We start from the raw sequence: 18,144 nt of genomic DNA on the forward strand, positions 1-18,144 counted from the left end.
GGAAGTCAAAGCAAAGGCTTGGAGGGAATGAGAAACTGTTAGATGGGAATTTGACACTCACCTTGAGCCTCCCCCTGACCATCTGATCATTGACTGGGGCCACGCTAGGTGGTGTCAAGGAACTGAAATCAGGGCAGATTTGCACCCACTTATTTGTGGCCCTGGGCAGGTCACTCCCCTCTCTGGACCTCATTTCCTCATTTGTAAAATGTTCAGAGGTTGGCTGTCATGACCACTAGGGACTCTTTGCACTTGAACATGCCTGGAGTTTCTAACGGATAGGAAAAGAATTGGAACCCCAGTCCTCCTCTCTACCGCCAAAACCATGTGAACAACCCAAGCCAGTCAAGATCCCTAGGAGAGGGCTCTACCCATTCCAAGATGCCTCCAGGCTGAGAGAGAGGGTATTTGATGAGGCGGTCCATGAGACTGGGCCCAGCAAGGGTACTGCTGGGTAGAGCACCCAGATCTGACAGTCAGACCCCAACCCCTGGCACCAGAAAATTCAAGAATGGCCCTAGGAGGGCGATGACCCTGCACAGGGGACTGGGAGCTCTGACATGGCCAGATCCAAGGACTCATCCATATGGCATGACTCACAGAGAAGTTTCCACGTCAGGTGAACCCCCTAGAGGATGTGCTGGTCTTATGTTGGGTCCTTGTGTGCCCTGTGCCTTCTGAAAGCTGCCTCCCTCCCCCGACCCAACAGGATCTGCAGCCCGAGGTACTACCCTGCCCAGCCAACCTGCAGAGGGCAACTTCTTCCTTGGGGCCTGACTTGCCCCCAGCAAGAGGACAGCAAGCACCTTAAGGTGCTCCTCGAGACCAGAGTAGCCAAGGCCCAGACTTACCCCAGCCCAGCCACAAGGGACCAGAGGCCCAGAACAGAATCACGACACTGCCTGAAGGCAATAAAAACCCAAATCCGTGCTTCATCTCAAAAGTCAGCTTTTTATTATTGGGGGCCAGGGCCCAGGGAGGGGAAGTTGTTAAGCTAAAGCATCATTGCTCTCTTTCCAGGAAATGTTGTGAGCTGCAGTGAAAGCTCGAGATGTTGCATTTTTTTTCAACTCAAGCATGTGTTTTTCAAAAATATCATCCTTCCCCCCTACCCCACTAATTTTAGAATCAGACCAAAGCCAAGCTACTGTCCTCTGTTTCTGTTGGGAAAATACTATATTTATTCGAGATGCAGAAGTGTGTCTCTGCAAACCTCCGATTGCTTCAGGAAAACAAATCTGCTTTAGACTATACAGAAACCATGATACAAAATTTATTTCATGCTAGAATCGCTTTGCATAACATTGGGCATGCAGTTTTTTACTCTGAAGTACTAAATTGCATACAATGCCAGGTTGTGCCTTGGTAAAGGTGGAGGAGGGTGCTCCTCCCATGGTCCTGATCTTTATCCTGGTTTTAAAGTAACACTTGGAAAATCCATACGGCGTTGATTATCTACTATGAACAATTTGTTATGAAAGTTGGTCACACTGGATCTACACACCGGTAAGATGAGAGAATCAACCTAGACTAGCCGCTGTCAGGGGTCTTGGGGAGACGTCCGCTGGGTCACAAGCATGCCAAACAGAGAGGGAAGAAGGCAGCAGTGCGAGGTTCCACAATTCTATTTGGAGCAAAGTTCCAGTTTCCGAGTGAGAGATGAGCTATGAAGGTGAGGTCAATATGACCGATGACTGACCGACTGCCCTTTTTGGAACCTTTTCTCTCGATCTTGTGCACAAAAAGGGAAGCAATCCATTCCCCATCCCCACCCCTCCTCCCCCGCCCCCCACCCCCAGAAATGCACAGGTATCTACCGAGCGCCATTACAGTTCGGCTCCAACGACGTGTGTAAAATTAAAGAGCTTTGAAAGAAAATAGAGAACTTCGCTTTTTCTTTCTGTTATTGTTGTTTAGGGTAATCATACAGTTGCAGGGGGTGGTGGGTTTGGTTTGCTGGGTTTTCTGTTTAACTTCATGCAAGTCATGCTAAGGAGCCCCTCCACCTCCCCCCCCCAAATAAAATAAAATTTTAAAAAATGAAAAGAAGGAAAAGAAATCCTCTACGGTCAGTTACCATTTGGCCGTAGAAAAAGCTACGTCCGTCCTAGTACAATGCCTGGGCCACTCGGACTCGTCCGGCAAACCTGCATGGCGTGAATTTACTCTGTCCGAGGGTGAGGAGGGGCTGCAGGTCCACCCAGATGCTTAATAGCCACCAGTGTCCTCGGCCAAGCCGCCTGGTCAAGTCACTCTCACAGCCTCTGTCGGCATATACTTAGCAATGACAGGGCTTTCTTTGCAAAGATCTGTATGTAAAGAATACAATTAACACTTGAGCTTCTCTTCTTGGCTTTCCCATCCCGCTTGGTACTTAGTTTTTAAGGAAGGAGGAGGAAAGACAGAACAGCCACATGCAGAGGCAGGCAGATTCTTCTCCAGCTGGCTTGCTTTTCCCATGCAGTGAGCCAGCCTAGCACGCCTCTTTCTCTCCCTCCTGGGGAACGGGCCGAGCCCCTACTTCTCCTCCTGCTCTGCACATCAACTCAACACCTGCATGGCTTACGGCTCGGAATTAGTCTGAGAAAAGCAAGTCCTTGGCGGCTGTCAGGGCTCCATGAGAGCGGGGACGGGTGGATGTGAGGGGGCGCTTCACCCTCGGCACCTCCCAAAGACTCTAGCATCTAAACCTCTGTGGGACTGGAGAATGGGTGTCACCTGTGGACAGTGGTTGCCATGGGCTCCCTAACCCCTGCAAGGAGCTGGGGCTTCTCCTGTCCCACATTCCCTGGGCTTCTGGCAGGACAGTAAAGAGAGTCTCCTCTCTGCTCTTTTGGGCCACACAGACCCATCCAACATTCAAGATGAAGGAGACAGGCAGCCCATGAGACCTTACTGGGCAGGGCATAGCCACCTGTCTTCTCCCTACTCCTCAGGGCTGCCCCTGCTCCGGGGCATGCTAGCACCTCCACCTGGGACAAAGCCAGCTGCAATGGGGAGCATCAGGCCCTCCTCAAGGCTGGTAGCCATCCGCCATGCAGCACCATGCAGGAGTGGCACACTGCGCTGGGGTCCAAGGGACCTCTGGGCAGGGCAAAGAAGCAGGGACCAGCCTAGATCAGGTGGACACAACTAAGCACTAGGGACCAGAAGGACTGTCCCTTGTCTCGGTGTAGGCTGCCTCTCCTCTTCTGGGTTTGCCTTTGATTTCGAATTCTGTGTTTTCTCCTATATATGGTTTAACCACTTCAAATACTGGAGCAGTTGCAAATGGCCACAGGCTACAACAACTGTTGCTTCCAAAAACCAGACTCCTTGTTCCACCCAGCCTGCTCACCCCGCTCAGCATGCATCTGTGTGAGCCTGTGAGGTGCTCCAAGACATGCACGAGCTGCCCAGCCAGTCCGCTGCACCAAGAAAAGCTTCCTCTGCCTTTCAGGCCCAGGCCCAATGCTTTGGGGCCTTGAGGTAGGGTGCTCTGGGCCCCCACTTCAAACCTCTCCCTAGCCCATGCAGAAACTCTAGTATAGTAGAAGCCCTTCTCTCCAGTGGGGTCAGCCTAAAGTTTTGACTACAAGGAGACCTTGAGCGGAGGCCACCACCGGCCCCAGCCCTCACCAACCACAAGGGGCGCCGACCACGCCCAAGGCAGTGGCCAGTAGGCACTGGGGATGGAAGGGGCTGCAGAGTCCTGTTTAACCGCCTTCTCTTGCCCGGTTCTCTATCTGTCACTAGCAATATCCTGACCGCTAGGACCATGCTTTACCCCCCGAGCCCTGAAACCACCTCTCTTCATGCCTTCTCTCTCACTGGCCTGTGGAGTGTCTTTAAAGGAAGCCTCTTCCAGAACATGGGTGTTGGGTAGCTAAGCCCATGGGGTCCTGGCCTATTCCACTGCCTTCCTCAACCAAGGGAGAGGAGAGATCACTCTGCCTTCCGGCCCTGACTGTCCATCTGCCAGAGCAGCCTGGGGGAGTCGAGGCTCCTCCTGCATCCTGGGTGCTGCCTGCCTTGGGATCATGGCCCGCAGTCAGCCAGCCTGTCCCCAGCCCCCGTCTACCCCCGGCTCACTACCAACCTCCAGCTGCTGGGGCCTCAGGTGCTCTCTGCCAGCCTGGTATCCCACTTGGGGGACAGGGACGCAGACCCTGGGGGACTCCCTCCATCCCTGCCCCTCAGTGTGCCTGCCTGCCCCTCAGCGCCCCTCGCCCGCCGCCCTGCCCACCCCTCTGCGGGAGCGCGAGGCGGCCCGGCGATGCATAGTGCTCCAGCTTCCTCTACATACCCTTTCTCATTCCTCCACCAGGTGGGCACGCGTACTCCCCGGTTGATAAGAGGAAGCAGGGTCCGTATCTCTCGCGGGTGCCCGAGCGCGTAAAGGGCAGGCCCTCATCGGGAGTGAGGGCCTGGTCTATGTGGGGGCAGTCTTCGTTCGCCAGCGCGGCCTTCGCCACCTCCCCATTCAGTTTGGAATCTTCAAACATATAAGCAGAAGCTATTGAGACACTGAAAACTGTTTAGTGGGGGGACAGGCCAGAGGAGGGGCTTTGGCAAAGGGCAGCCCATCCCTGAGGACGGAAAAGTGGGCGGGCCACGGGGGGAGGGCACATGGCTGGGAACCTCAGCTCATCCAGGCGGCCTGTGGCTGCCCGCAGTGCTGGGAGGGAGGGACTCCTGGGTTCGCTCAAAGTTTGCAAAAAGATGAGTTGGTGATGGGCCCAGCAGGTGCAGTGCTGGGGGCCAGCCCAGGGCCCGAGGTAGGGCCGATGAGACAGGATGGTGTGGATGCGGTCACGGGGAGGGCCAGACACAGAGCTCAGGGGGAGGACAGACAGACACGCAGGAACACGCCAGTCCAGAGAGGAGGCCTTTTTGGACCCCTCTGCGGCTGACCAGAGCCCGGCTGCTCCCAGCCCCGCCCAGCCAGGCCACCTGACCAGCTCTGCTCCATCCCCATTCAGACCCCATGCTGCCCCCACCCTATCTGACCACTCAGCTGGCCCCCACCCCAAATGGACCTGCTCTGCTCACTCTGTATGCCTGTCCCCCATGCAGACCAGGCCTGGCCATGCAGCCTACTCTGTCCCCACACAGTCCTGCCCTGGTCACTCTGTATGCCCCATCCCCCATACAGACCAGGCCTGGCCACACAGTCTCCTCTGTCCCCCATGCAGACCTGACCTGACCTCCATCTGCTCCACCCCCACACAGGCCCAAGCTGATCTCTCAGCCTACTCTGGTCCCTACACATATTGAGCCAGTGTCTTCCACCTGTGCTGCCCCCAGCAGGCCTGGTCAGCTTGCACAGGCACAGCAGGGACATATGCATGAGGCCGTGACAGCGAGACATGGATTTGGGAGGGGCTCCCATTCCTCTGTCCCCTCTGGTCAGTGTCCCCGGCAAAGCAGAGCAAATGAATGTGTAGAAGACAACAGCAGCTGATGGACTTAGGTGGGGAAAATTCAAGTCTTGGCCTCTGTGGTAGCCTTAGAAGGAACCTGGGAGGAGGTTTGGGGGTACACTTGGTGGGGGCAGAGTGTGGCCAGGGCCAGTGGAAGCTTCTGGGGCTGGCAGAGGTAGCTCTTACTGGCCTTTGCCCCCACCCATCACTCTTGGGGACTGAGCCTGCCCCACACTCTCTGCCCTCAGAGCAGAATCTTCCTGGCCAGGGTGGAGCCAACTCAAATACTTCATCTAGGTGAGAGCCTGGAGTGCAAGCCCTTTTGTGGACGAAGGAAACCAGCATGGGTGTGACCACGTCAGGGGAGGCTCTCTGGAAGATTAAAGAGGAGAAAAAAGCTGGAGATAATGTCCACCCGATGTGACACTCTCCCGTGATCCTGTTCACATCATGTAACTACACGCAGAAGTGATCCTTCCCCGCGTGCACACACTCGGCGTGCACGTGGGTGGGATCACCTCGCCCGTGTACACATCATGTCACTACAAAGAGGCAGTCAGTCAAAAGAGAAATGGACCAATCAGGTTTATTCGTAAAGCAAATGCAAAAAAAATCCCATCATAATTTTGGAACTTAAAAAAAAGTCTCTCGTACAAGATGGCAAAGCATTTCACGTACAGTGCGTTTCTTGACAAATCCCAGGGCTTCACTCCCCAATTTACTCTGAACCAGAAAGGCCAGTTACCAAGGTCGCTCTGACACCATGTGTCTGGGGCTGGGGCCTCTCTGGGGTCTGGGGGCTGCCTAGCACGTGGGGGTGTGTCTGCCGGCACACACGTGTGCTCACGGCGGCACCGGCCCTGCCTCCCACTCCGGTTGGCCCCATCTTCCTTCCAAGGGACTCTTTGGGCAGAGGGAGGAGGGTGCTGGGAGCCGGGAGGAAACTAGTGTGGAGGGGAAGGGGTGAGGATGTGGAAGGTGGGGCCCACACCACCCTGCAGGAATTCTCAAGAGGAAAGCGGGGTCCTCCCAGGCGGCGTCTCCATCTGGGAGGGGAGTGAGGGCTCGCTCTTTGTTGGCCATCCTGTTGGCAGAGGCATCCACAGTTGGCAGTTCTCGCCCAGGGGATGGGTGAGAGGTGGGTGCCCCCCCTCTGCCTCCTGAGACCCCTTCTGAGTGCTGAGCCCCCACCCACAGGTCCTCCAGCCCCCTGGGCTCCCAGCTCCCACAACCTTTAAAAGGTCAAGGTTCGGGTTGGTTTTCCCTGCAGGGGTGGGGCAGAAGGAGCAGCCATCAGAGATCCTGGAGGGATGAGGGCTGGGCACCTTCCCATCCTGGGGGCATCCCCAGGACACCGCTGGGGCCTGCATCTTCTCTCAGGCCTGACCTTTGAGGAGGGGACTCTGAGTGGGTGGGGTGTTTAAGTCTTGCTCTGTAAGCCTGGCCTCCCTGGGCTGTTGGTCCATCTGCAATGTGGGATGCTCTCAGAAACTGGGGGCATTCTCCTCCCCAGCTCCAGAGGGGTGGCTGGAAGGGAGAGAAACCAAGGAGGGTCCAACCGTGTAAATCTGGGGAACCCGTGAAAAGAGCCAAAGATGTAAGACCCTCAAGTCTCCCCACCCTCCTGCCCCTGCCCTGTCCTACAGCCTGCCTCCCCTGGCCCAGGGCCCCCAGGCCCCCACTAGCCCCACAGGCCTGCGATGATGAAATGGCAGCATGGGCAGCGTCTCAGAGATGGTTTCCAGGCTTGAAATGGGCTGAGATGAGTGTCCACGAGAGGGTCATTTTTTTTTAAACTTTGGAGCAAGGAGAACCCGAGGCCGGCCCTCGGCCCGCAGGGCTGGCTTTTCTGCCCTGGTCTCCAGGCACCGCCCAAGTACTTACTGTTCACACCAGCAGCGGGCACAGGGGAGGGGGGTGCACGCGGGATGGGATGGGGGGTTGCTGGGCATTTCCTTGGGTTTAGCCCCGAGGGATGTGCCCAGCTGGGGTCTCAGAGAAAACGTCCCAGGCTAAATGGGGACAGTCTGTGAGAGACACGAGCAGAGTACGGTCACGAGAACCGGCACAAGTTCATGCAACAAAACGAGGAGAGAGAGAGAGAGAGAAACATGATTAGTGGAGAGAGAGAGAAAGAGCGAGAATGTGAACAACACGGAAAAGAACACCCATGCCTGGCCCTCAGGGTCGGCTCATATCTCCACCGCTTTACCTGTATTCTGCCAGTGCCAACCCTGCAGCTGGATTCGTGCAGAAACTCAGCCCCACACCCTGCCTGGTCAGCTCTGCCCCCAGCCTGGCACCGACCCTGCCCCATGGACTAGCACCACTCGCTGGGCAGCTGCTGCAGCCCGGCAGGGGGAGGTGGAAGGGCTGCGGATAGGGGACTTAGGACCCTGCTGCTCGGGGGAGAACCCCCTCACTAAAGATGACCCAGAGGCTGCCGTGGTAGCTCCTGGGGGCCCAGGCAGGGGCTTCTCTGGAACCTCACTGCTGCTCTACGTGCTGTGGGCAGGAAGGGAGCCTGGCCACCACCCCTCCCCCCTTGCCACCCCCAGCTCACCTACGGTGGGACCCTGCAACGCTGGACGCGGCACCACAAAGGACCGACCCACATCACAGGCGCAGAGATGGACAAGACACACGTGAATGGACGTGGCAGGACAGAGGAAGCATCTGGGCTGTCCAGAGCGGGCGGTCTGGGTGTCTGACTGCAGAGGGGGAGGGAGCCCCTTTCGGGAAGAAGAGCAGCTTCCCCTGGGCCCTCAGCCCCAAGCAGTCCCTGGCTTTGCCGGGTGCCCTCTTGTCACCACCTGTGAGGTCTTACAACCAGGTGAGCGCTGAACCCTTGACAACCCTCCCAGAACAAAACCCCCAAACACTGAGGCCATGCCAGCCACACGCAGAGGAGACCGCATCATCCCTGTGACAGACACACAGACTGAGCCTTCAGGAGAGACCACAGCACGGCGGAGAGGGGCAGGTGCCTCTAGCACAACGGGGGTGGCCTGGGGGGTGCCTCAGAGCCCAGCATGCTGTACTTGGCCCTGACCCAGTTTGAAAAGTGGAATTGGAGAAACCCAGGTTTTGGCAAGGCTGCGTGACTGCCCTTGGGGATGGCATGAGGCTGGAGAGGTCCTGGGGGACTGTATCTCATCTCCCACAATTCCTGCAGGGTCCCCACATTTGCTCTCCTTGCCTCTGGCCTTCCCTCCTTCTCTCAGACTCACCCCAACCCCTGTGCCTGTAGGAGCACAGCTGCAAGCAGAAAAGGCCAACGGGAGGGACTCAGGGACACAGAGGTGGGGAGGATGCCCCTAAGGACCACGCACCTTGGGGTGGGACCTAGTCTGGGTCTCACACACCAGCTTGTGGAGAGAGGAGTGTTCTGGTGACGGATGAGGCTCAGAGCCGGTCTCAGAACTGACGGGTACTGGGCTGGACGTCAGGGCAGCACTGATGCCACGAGGGGAAGTGAGTGCCTGGGAAGGGGGTGGGGAGAGAGTGCGGTGGGGGGTTGTGGGGGGAAAAGGCAGGAGGATCCGGGCATCCAGGCTCCAGAGGGCAAGCTTGGGTGTTCAAGCCCGGGTTGTCTGGGTCTGAAACCTGGGGCTAGGGCAAGGTGGCTCCCAGGAGGTGGGCTGGGGCAGGGCTGTGGAGCCCAGGGACTCCCCCAGGCATGCGTGGGCTTTCAGGGTCTGCTGCAGCATGGGAAGAGGGTTGCGTCCTTGGGAGTAGCTGGTGTGTGAGCCTGAACACACACATCTGCACTCCTGCGTGTGTGCGAGTGTGTGTGTCCTCGGCATATGGATAATACTGTCACAGTCTAGGAGTACAGAGGAATCTGTGCCTGTCTGGAGTGCACTGGGGATCCTTGACGGGCTGGCCTAGGGGACCCATGCTTGGGGCACCAATCCTGAAATATCCAGTGTTGGAATAGACACAATGCAAAGGCCAGGCAGTGCCATGGTGATGCCACTCAGGTGATATCACTCTTCCTGCTGGGCCCACAGTGAAGCTGGGGGCTAGGTCTGCCCAGACCCTCCCCCAGAGCCCCAGGAACTTCTCTTGCCAAGGTCAAATGGCTAGCTAATTAATCCAAAGCAGAGAGGTAGGGACCCTTGATTTAGCCTCTGACACCCCTGCCCACCCCCTAGCCCAGCCCAGGACACTAGCCAAGTTCCTATCAGGTGCCTACAGGAATCTCAGGAAGGGGAGGGTATGGGGCAGGGTTAAGGGGCTGGAAAGCCACCATGGCCAGAGGAGTTGGTCTTGGGGGCACTGCTCTGGCTGGCATAGCTATGGGATGAAGCCAGATGGGATCAGGATGGGGTGGTGGGTCAGAGAGTGTGTCAGCAGGGACAAAAACCAATCATCTGCTGGGGAGGCCACGCAGACCCGGGGAAACTTCCTCACCCAGGGCTGAGCTCACCTGCAGGCCCCTGCCAGACCTGGGCACGGGGATGTCCTTTGTAGGCTAAATGCTACCTGAGCTCTCATACCAACCTCTCGCTCACCCGGGTACTCCTTCTTACTCAGTGTTGTCACTCTTCTCTGGGTCATCTGTTCCTTTGAAATCCCTGTGTCCACAGAATAAGTCGATGGTATTCCATGGGTAGAGGTAGACTATGGGCTTTTTTATCTTCGGACCAGAGCCCCATGATCAACTTTATGTGCTATGTGCAGGTTCTCATAAAACTGAGATAGTCCCATAACGAACCACTAGCCATGGAATATTAGAATATATCCCACGGTGACTAGTATTGTTTCATGGCCCCCCTCCCCCCTCCCCGACCCCAGTGAACTCATGGGAAAATGGTTGTACACTGGCTGGGATGTCTGTATTGCTGCTGCAGTCCCTACCGCCGGAAAGGGGGAGAACCCTCGGTGGGAGGCTGTTGCTGGTCTGTAGCGCTTTCATCTAAGCTGCCCAGGGTGGTGGCCCCCTCTAGTCCTTTGCTCACCAGCCACTTCCATCAGAAGGTCACCGGAAACTCCCACTCGACCATCAACCCAAACAGACAACGTGAAAGCTAGAGTCACTCCAACAGGTTCCTAAAGATAAAGGCTAAACTCTAGAGTGGTGGTAGAAGATGAGTTGGTTCTGCATGCTGCGGGGTAAGTAAGCTTGTCACGGAGGGCTACAGGCGTCTCCGAGGGAGGGTCTGGAGCTAGGCAGCCGGAATCAGAGCAGGAATGCTACTCGGCTATGGAGACAGGCTCTGTTGGGGGCGAGAATCCTTGCTACTGCCTTTGCGAGGGACCCTCCTGCCCAGATCCTATGCACTGTTTCTGCCGTCCCCACAGCCTGAAGGGAGCCGCGGGAAGGAACAAATCCACAGCTGTCTGCCATTTCCGATCACACCCGCCCCCTCCCTGCCCCAGCGCTGGGTCAGAAGCCTGAGTCAGGGACTCACGCTCAACTCCTGCCCACCTGGGCAGCAGCCCCCCGGGCTCCTGCTAAGATAGTCCTCAGCACCCTCGCGGCCGTGTCGTCTCTTCGGAACATCACGAGACCAGCCGCGTCAACCTCTTTCCCCAGGGCCACAGTGAGGTTCCTCTAGCAGGCTCTCGCCTTCTGAATTTAGCTGCCCAGCCTCTCCCTGGGCCCCCAGGCTCCACGCCTCGAGACTGAGTGCGGGGTCCCGGGTCGCCCACGGAACTAAGGAAGCAGTCCAACTGGATCTGGAATCATCGCTACAGGGAGAAGAGGTGAAAGGTCAGATTGACATGCCTCTAAGAGGTTTCCTACCTGCTCTGTTAATTTCTAAAATTTCTTCCTGGGCCAGCGGACATGTGTCACTCTGAGTACTGTGGTGTGGAGAGTTTACGACAGATTTACAATAATTGGGAGATCCCAGCTGCGGTGGCCGCGGAATATGCTTCTTTTTTTTCTTTGGTAGTTTCTGCTTAGCCATGGCTAAGGAGTAATACATCCCGAAATTGTTCACGATGACGGGCACAGGCATGGCGATGGTGAGCACGCCTGCCAGCGCGCACAGCGCCCCCACCAGCATGCCGGACCACGTCTGCGGGTACATGTCTCCGTAGCCCAGCGTCGTCATGGTGACCACAGCCCACCAGAACCCGATGGGGATGTTCTTAAAGTGCGTGTGCTCACTGGCGCTGGGGTCATTGGGCTGAGCCCCTATCCTCTCGGCGTAGTAGATCATGGTGGCAAAGATTAGCACGCCCAGGGCCAGGAAGATGATGAGTAGCAGGAACTCGTTGGTGCTGGCACGGAGCGTGTGGCCCAGGACCCGCAGGCCCACGAAGTGGCGGGTCAGCTTGAAGATGCGCAGAATGCGCACGAAGCGGACGACGCGCAGGAAGCCCAGCACGTCCTTGGCAGCCTTGGACGACAGGCCACTCAGGCCCACCTCCAGGTAGAAGGGCAGGATGGCCACAAAGTCGATGATGTTGAGCGAGTTCTTGATGAACTCCACCTTGTTGGGGCAGAAGACCACACGCATGAGGAACTCGAAGGTGAACCAGACCACGCAGACGCCCTCGATGTAGGTGAGGAAGGCCTCCGTCTCCGCTTCCCTGTAGTAGCGCACTTGTGTGCCATTGCGGACGTTCTCGATCTCCGTCTTGTTCACGATGGGGTTGAAGCGCTCGTGGGTTTCCAGGCAGAAGGTGGTGATAGAGACCAGGATGAAGAAGAGGGAAGCAAAGGCCACATACTGTGGGGAGAAAGACATGGTGTCAGAGGGGAGGCCTGCCCAGAGTGGGGCAGCCTAGGGCACCTCCGTCCAGTCAGAGGGCCAGGCCAGGGAGGACGCCTGCACAATCTCCCGCAGCATGACCCAAGCTGACGGCCCACATTTCCCTCCGCAGGGCACCAGGGATGTGCGCTGCTGCCAGGCCTGGCCCTAGAACCCCCCTACTCACTCTTCCATGCTCCCTTTCTTCCCCCTAATGCCAGCCAAACTCAGAAGCCCTGGGGCCAGCAGAGTCACTAGAAGGAAGGAGCCTGAGTCCCTGACAAGAAGGGCATCCACTAAATACCCTCATCCGACTGTGACCCGAGTGGAAAATAAGCTTCTACTGTGTTAAGCCGCTGTGATGTGGAGGGGATCCGTTAAAGCGTTAGCTACCTTGACTGATAGAAGCAACCCAGCTTGCTGCGGCTGAAGTTTGCAAAGAAATGAGAGGGCGCAGCTAGCGTGGAATCGAGTCCCTCAAAGGCCAGACCTCCCACCTTTCCTTCTTTCTATTCTAGTCTACTTGCCGCCGTTTCCATGGGTCTGTACCTCACTCATGGTCTCGTTCAGGTTCTGTACTACCTAGAACTGCAGAAGATGTACATCTGCCCCAGGGCCTTAGGCGACTTTTTTACCCCTCCCTCTATCTTTCTAGAACTTGCACCACCAACTTCATGGTGAGTTCCTCGCCCTCTGAGGTATGGAAATAGAAGCTAAATGATCATTTGTCAGAGCTACTGTTTAAGGGTTCGGGCATCAGGAGGGGTCTCCAAAGGTGCTATAAGCCTTGGGGTCTGCTTCTCCCTGGCAGTTTGCCAGCCCAGGGCAGGGGCGTGGGTGGGAGGGAGGAGGGAGCTCCTAGGGGCTTTCCCAAAATGGGCACCGGCTCTCTCGGACCCTGCCAGCCAGAAGGAAATGGTGAGGAAAGCCCAGCCTGTCTAGACCACCTCCTCTGGCCCTGAGCCTGCTAGAGAGAGGTTCTGAAGACACTTTGGTTTGGTTTGGAGGCCCCATCTCATGACCCCCTAGATTTCTTTGGCCCCCAGCAGACATGGCTACCAGAGGAGACAGAATAAAGCAGCTGAGTTTCAAACACTCATGCTCAGACTGAATTCTGGACAAGGTCTCCAGACAGGCCCCCCTGGGACTCTAACAAACTGTGGCCTCCCTTGGCCATGCCCTGGGCAGACGGAACCTGGGCCAGACAGCTCTCTTCCAGGGCCTAGCCAGCCACTCCTGCCTGCATGTTCCCACTGCTCTCCTCTTCTCTGGATCCCCTTCTCCCTGCCTGGCCAAGACAGCCCATGGCCAAAGCACCACTCTCTCTCTGAAGACAGCTCTGGGCTACAGTTTGGAATGGGCGACACCTTTGTTCTCCAGAGCTGCCCTTGTAGATAACTGAGGCATGCCTAGGTCCCACCTTGTATCAGCAGCAGGAGGCCATGCTGCCCCTAGAAATCACCTTAGTTTTCTTGATGTCTTTCCCCCACTGTGTGGGGGTGTCCCCTGGAAGTCCCCTGAGGGTGTCCCCTGGAAGTCCCAGAACAGCCTTGTCTGGATTGACCACGGCCACAGGGCCTGGCTCTCAGCTGGCAGAGATCTGGGCCCCAAGAACTACGTGGACCTTCTAAACTGCATTCTGGGTTGGAGGAGGGGAGACGGAAGGAGAAGGGACCAAGGCAGCGTTTCAGAGTGACAGAGTAAGAGCAACCTTTAGAGATGAGCTGCTCGAAGATACTACATGCTGCAGATGAGGAGCCTGAGGCCCAGAAACGGGGAGAGACCTGTCCAAGCTACGGAACGCGGGGCATCAATAGTCTTGTTAGTTTTAGAGCATTGTGCAATTTTCAAAAAACTTTCCCTTAAGCTACTATCAGGTGTGATCCATTTGCAGACTTCCTCTCAGCCATCTAACCCTCGTTGTTTATTTTATTTTATTTTTATTTATTTATTTTTTGAGACAGAGTCTTGCTCTGTTGCCCAGGCTTGAGTGCTGTGGCGCCATCCTAGCTCACAGCAACCTCAAACTCCTGGGCTCAAGCGATCCTTTTGCCTCAGCCTCCCGAGTAGCTGGGACTACAGGCATGTGCCACTATGCCCGGCTAATTTTTTCTATATATTTTTAGTTGTCCGGCTAATTTCTTTCTATTTTTAGTAGAGACGGAGTCTTGCTCTTGCTCAGGCTGGTCTCAAACTCCTGAGCTCAAAGGATCCTCCCGCCTCGGCCTCCCACAGTGCTAGGATTACAGGTGTGAGCCACCTCGCCCGGCCCTAACCCTCCTTTCTTCACCCATCCATCATCCTTCCTTCTTTCCTCTCTCCCTCCCTCCCATCCATTCATCCTTTCTCACTTCCATTCATATACCCATCATCCACTCGCCCTTCCCTCCTTCTGTCCTCTCCTGCTTCCTTACGCGTCCAGTCATGTTTCTTCCCTCTCTCCATCACGCATTCATTCTTCTTCCCTTCCCTCCTCTTTCTTCTTTTCTTTTTTCCTGTCTTGCCTCCCTCTTCCCTGCCTCCCCTCCCTCCCACGCATCCCTGCACCCCTTCCTCACCAGGTTATGCCGGGCACAGAGTTGAAGAGGGCCTCGGTCCAGCCTCAGAGGGCTCCCTGGCCAGCGCAGGCTGAAGGGCACTCCCCGAGACCAGTGCAATGCAGTGGACTGAAAAGATGGGCCCCTCAGCCTCGTGAAGTAGGTGGGGCTGGGAAAAGGGGAGAGTGATTTGTGCACGCTTGAGAGAGGCAGGGTAGAGGCTTAAAGCCAGGTCTTCTAAATCCAGAAAGATTTTCTTTCAGGGTCCAGAAAGGTCAGACCTGGGTCACAGCTGTGGCCCTCATAGGCAGCCCACGAAAGCAAAGTGGAAGCAACTGGAAGGGGCCACCACCTCAGATGCAAGTTCATCTAATGTCAGAGCTCTTTTCATCAGCAGTCACCAAAGCTCGCGGAGCTGGAAAACACATCCTGATCTGGCCCCAGATTCTCCCTGGAGGGCCCCATCTTGGTACTTGGCATTCACAGCCCAGATTCCCCAAGAGCAGGTCAGGCCCCCCGCCCCGCCACACCCCTGCCCTGGCCTTCGTGTGAGAGGAGGAACAGACACACTGTGGGTGTCCGAAGGGTGCCAAGAGGCAGGACCCACTGCCAGCCTGGGCTCCAGTCCTGGCCAGTGGTGGGAGGCAGGAAGCACTGCCCCCACTCCTCCCTGACCCATCCGCCAAGACATCCTCCTTCCTCCCAATCCTCCCACACCCACCCTCTGTTGTGCCCCCTGCTCATATGTGACTCTCTGTCAACAGAGTCACTGCCATCAAAGCAGATTTTAGTTTCAGCCTGGGTCACCAGCCCACCCTCTATGCAGCTTCCAGAGGGAGCTGCCCACTGGAATCCCAGCTCTGCCCATGAATCCCACAGAGAAAAGCCCAGATTCCTCAGCCTGGCACGTGGGGCTCTCCACACCCTGGCTCAATGAACTTCCCAGGGTCCTCTCCCTAGCGCACCCAACATCCTTGCCACGTGCACCTCTCTGCCATTTCTGACCTCAGAGCGTCTCCCCCACCTCGGTGTATGCACCTGCTGTGCCATCCACCAAGTGTTCCTGCCGATCTCTGTCTGGAAAAATTTCATTCATCCTTCAGGGCCCTGCTAAGTAGCCCTTCCCCTGGGGCGAGGCTTCCCTTCACAGCTGTAGCCCTTAGGAGGGAGCAAATGAAGGGACTTCCCAAGGAGTCTAAATTCCCCCCAAGGAGGCAGCGAATCTGTCTCCAACTCTGGTTCTTCAGTGCCCTGGGAGGCTCGTGGGAACAGCCCAGACAGAGCACTGATGTCCCAGGAGCTTTTAACTCCCAGGTGCCCCCACAGGCCCTCAGAGCTCTCATCTCAAATGTCCCTCTCACAGTATAGATCCTGATGGGGAAACTGAGGCCCAGAAAAAGGTCAGGCCTTAACAGATTGGGGTAGAAAAATCCTGATCAATGAACAGACTGTCTGGATTCTTTCCTCTCTGGGCCCCAATGCCCGAAGAGTGAGAGCTGGAGGGCGGGCAGCAGAAGCCAGGCCCAGGCCCAGACATGAGGACTTCTCCCCCAGGGAGAGCCAGGAGAGGTGGAGGTTGGGCCTCCTGCCCTGCTCACGCCCCCTGGGCGCCTTCCTTCCCAGCAACATCCGCGTCCCAGTGGACCTTCAGGCGGGTATGGAGGAAGGTCCCCCTGGCTTGCTCAGATCCCAACCTTCTCCCAAGCCTGGAGACCAGTAAGAGGTCAGCCACAGGGCACAGCCACAGCAAGAGCAGCCAAGCCCCAGCTCCTCCTGCCCATCTGCCAGGGCTGGCTGAGCACAGGAAGGAGAAAGGAAGAGGCCACCAAAGCTTGAGGACCTACTATGTGCCTTTAATCCTCACACCAACCTGATGAGACAGGCGGTCATATCCCCATTGCATCAAGAAAGAAACCCATATACAGAGAGGTTCAGGGACTAAGCCAAGGTTAAAGCTAGTGAAGAAGCTAAGACTTGGACCCAAGTTTGTTGAGCTCCAAAAACCAAATTTTTTCCACCACCAGAGTTGCCAGAGCTCTTGGGGCTAAAACCACAGCCCTGCCCACTGGATAGCTGGCCCCTGATTATGTCTGGATCGTTCCATCTAGGAGCTTGGCATGTACAGCCCAGACTCCCTAAGGGCAGGCTATGCGCGGTGTCCCCCATGATGGAAGAGCGGGGGTACCTGGATGGAGGCTGGAGCACAGCCCCACCCGAATCCTTGTTGCTCAGGACCTGCTAGTAGCTGGGGCAAGAGCAGCTCCTTGGGTGGGGACGCTGCCCCACCTTGTGCAGGGAATCAATGCCAACAGCAGCCTTGGGTGGTCTAGACTGCACCCCTACCTGGTCTGTCTCGTTGCTGACTGGGAGAGAAGACCTCAACTTATTCAGGGAGCTCAGCTAGAGGGAGGGGTGAGGGAATGGGGGTCAGCGGACCCCTGGCAGGGAGGGAACCTCAGGGCAACAAGCCTCAGAGCAGCCTCTGCAGCAGCAACCCTGGGCTGTCACCCCCAGGGTTATAGGGGTCGCAGCCAAGGGCAGGGGGCTGCACACTCCGTGAGGCGCGGACTCTCTGTTTCCCAGTCCCCAGTCACCCGGAGACATGGAACAGTCACCCAGGACCACAAACACACACAACGACCTAGAGTACACACCTCACCCATTACCTAAGCACAGACGCTGTGCACATGGGTACACAAACTACACAAACTGCAGCACAGTGTTCAGACCACACACAGAGAACACAAGGAGCCCATGTATAGCTTACTGAGACACACTGCCGCACACCAACCGGAAACACTCAAGTGCTGTACCGCAAGGCACGCATGTACACACACACACAGACACACAACCCGTGTGTACACTCGGCTGATGCCGCAGCGGCAACCTTAGACCCCAGGCCTCTGCTTTGCCCGGGCAGCTTCCTCTACACCCCCTGCCCACCCCCTGGGTGGTAACTGACAGTGTCTGTCCCTCTCTCATAGGACAGGCAGCTCCAGCCCGCCTCACCTCTGCCCCCTCAGCCTTCCCTGATACCCTCAGCCTGCCTGTGTGGGTGGTGCCAGCTCCTGGGCTTCCCATCCCCAGGCCCTGCCCATCATCCATGGGCTTCCTGATTTTGTGTCACCTGCCAGACCTCATCTCCTTTCTCCACCCACCCCAATCCCCACCACACCCAGGATCCAGGCCAGCCACGAGGCCAGTGCCTCCTGGGCTGCTGTCTGGCTGGGGGCACAAAGGGAGTCTGCTAGGCCCCCTGCTAGGCAGCCCTGGGGCAACTGTCACCCAGCCTGGCCCCCGCAGTGGCCACCCTGTAGTTTCAAGACAGCGCAGGCGAGATTGCCTGACAATGCGGCATAAATCCAAGCTGGTAGTTTCTGGCCTTTTTTTTTTTCCAGAACCAAATCACAAACCGTGAGAGACCCACCAATTGTGTTCTAGAAAGTGGTAGCCATGGCAACAGAGCAAGGCATCCCATTTCTATGGTAACCAGGGTGG

At 56.8% G+C, this 18,144-nt stretch overlaps 1 protein-coding gene across 1 annotated transcript in view; it reads right to left on the bottom strand.

Annotated features, from left to right (window-relative positions):
* Positions 1 to 1,891: 1,891 nt before the first annotated feature.
* The window catches only part of KCNC1 (potassium channel, voltage gated Shaw related subfamily C, member 1), a 44,482-nt gene continuing 28,229 nt past the window's right edge, over positions 1,892 to 18,144 (bottom strand). The window contains exons 2-4 of the mRNA XM_012654257.1: positions 11,155 to 12,088; positions 4,286 to 4,474; positions 1,892 to 2,309 (exon numbers count right to left, since the gene is read on the bottom strand). Of these exons, the coding sequence (XP_012509711.1) occupies positions 2,245 to 2,309; positions 4,286 to 4,474; positions 11,155 to 12,088 (1,188 nt within the window). The 3' untranslated portion in view covers positions 1,892 to 2,244. The remainder of the gene's footprint in view (positions 2,310 to 4,285; positions 4,475 to 11,154; positions 12,089 to 18,144) is intronic.

This window comes from Propithecus coquereli, unplaced genomic scaffold, assembly GCF_000956105.1.
Source record: "Propithecus coquereli isolate 6110/MARCELLA unplaced genomic scaffold, Pcoq_1.0 Scaffold44, whole genome shotgun sequence".
Taxonomy (NCBI): domain Eukaryota; kingdom Metazoa; phylum Chordata; class Mammalia; order Primates; family Indriidae; genus Propithecus; species Propithecus coquereli.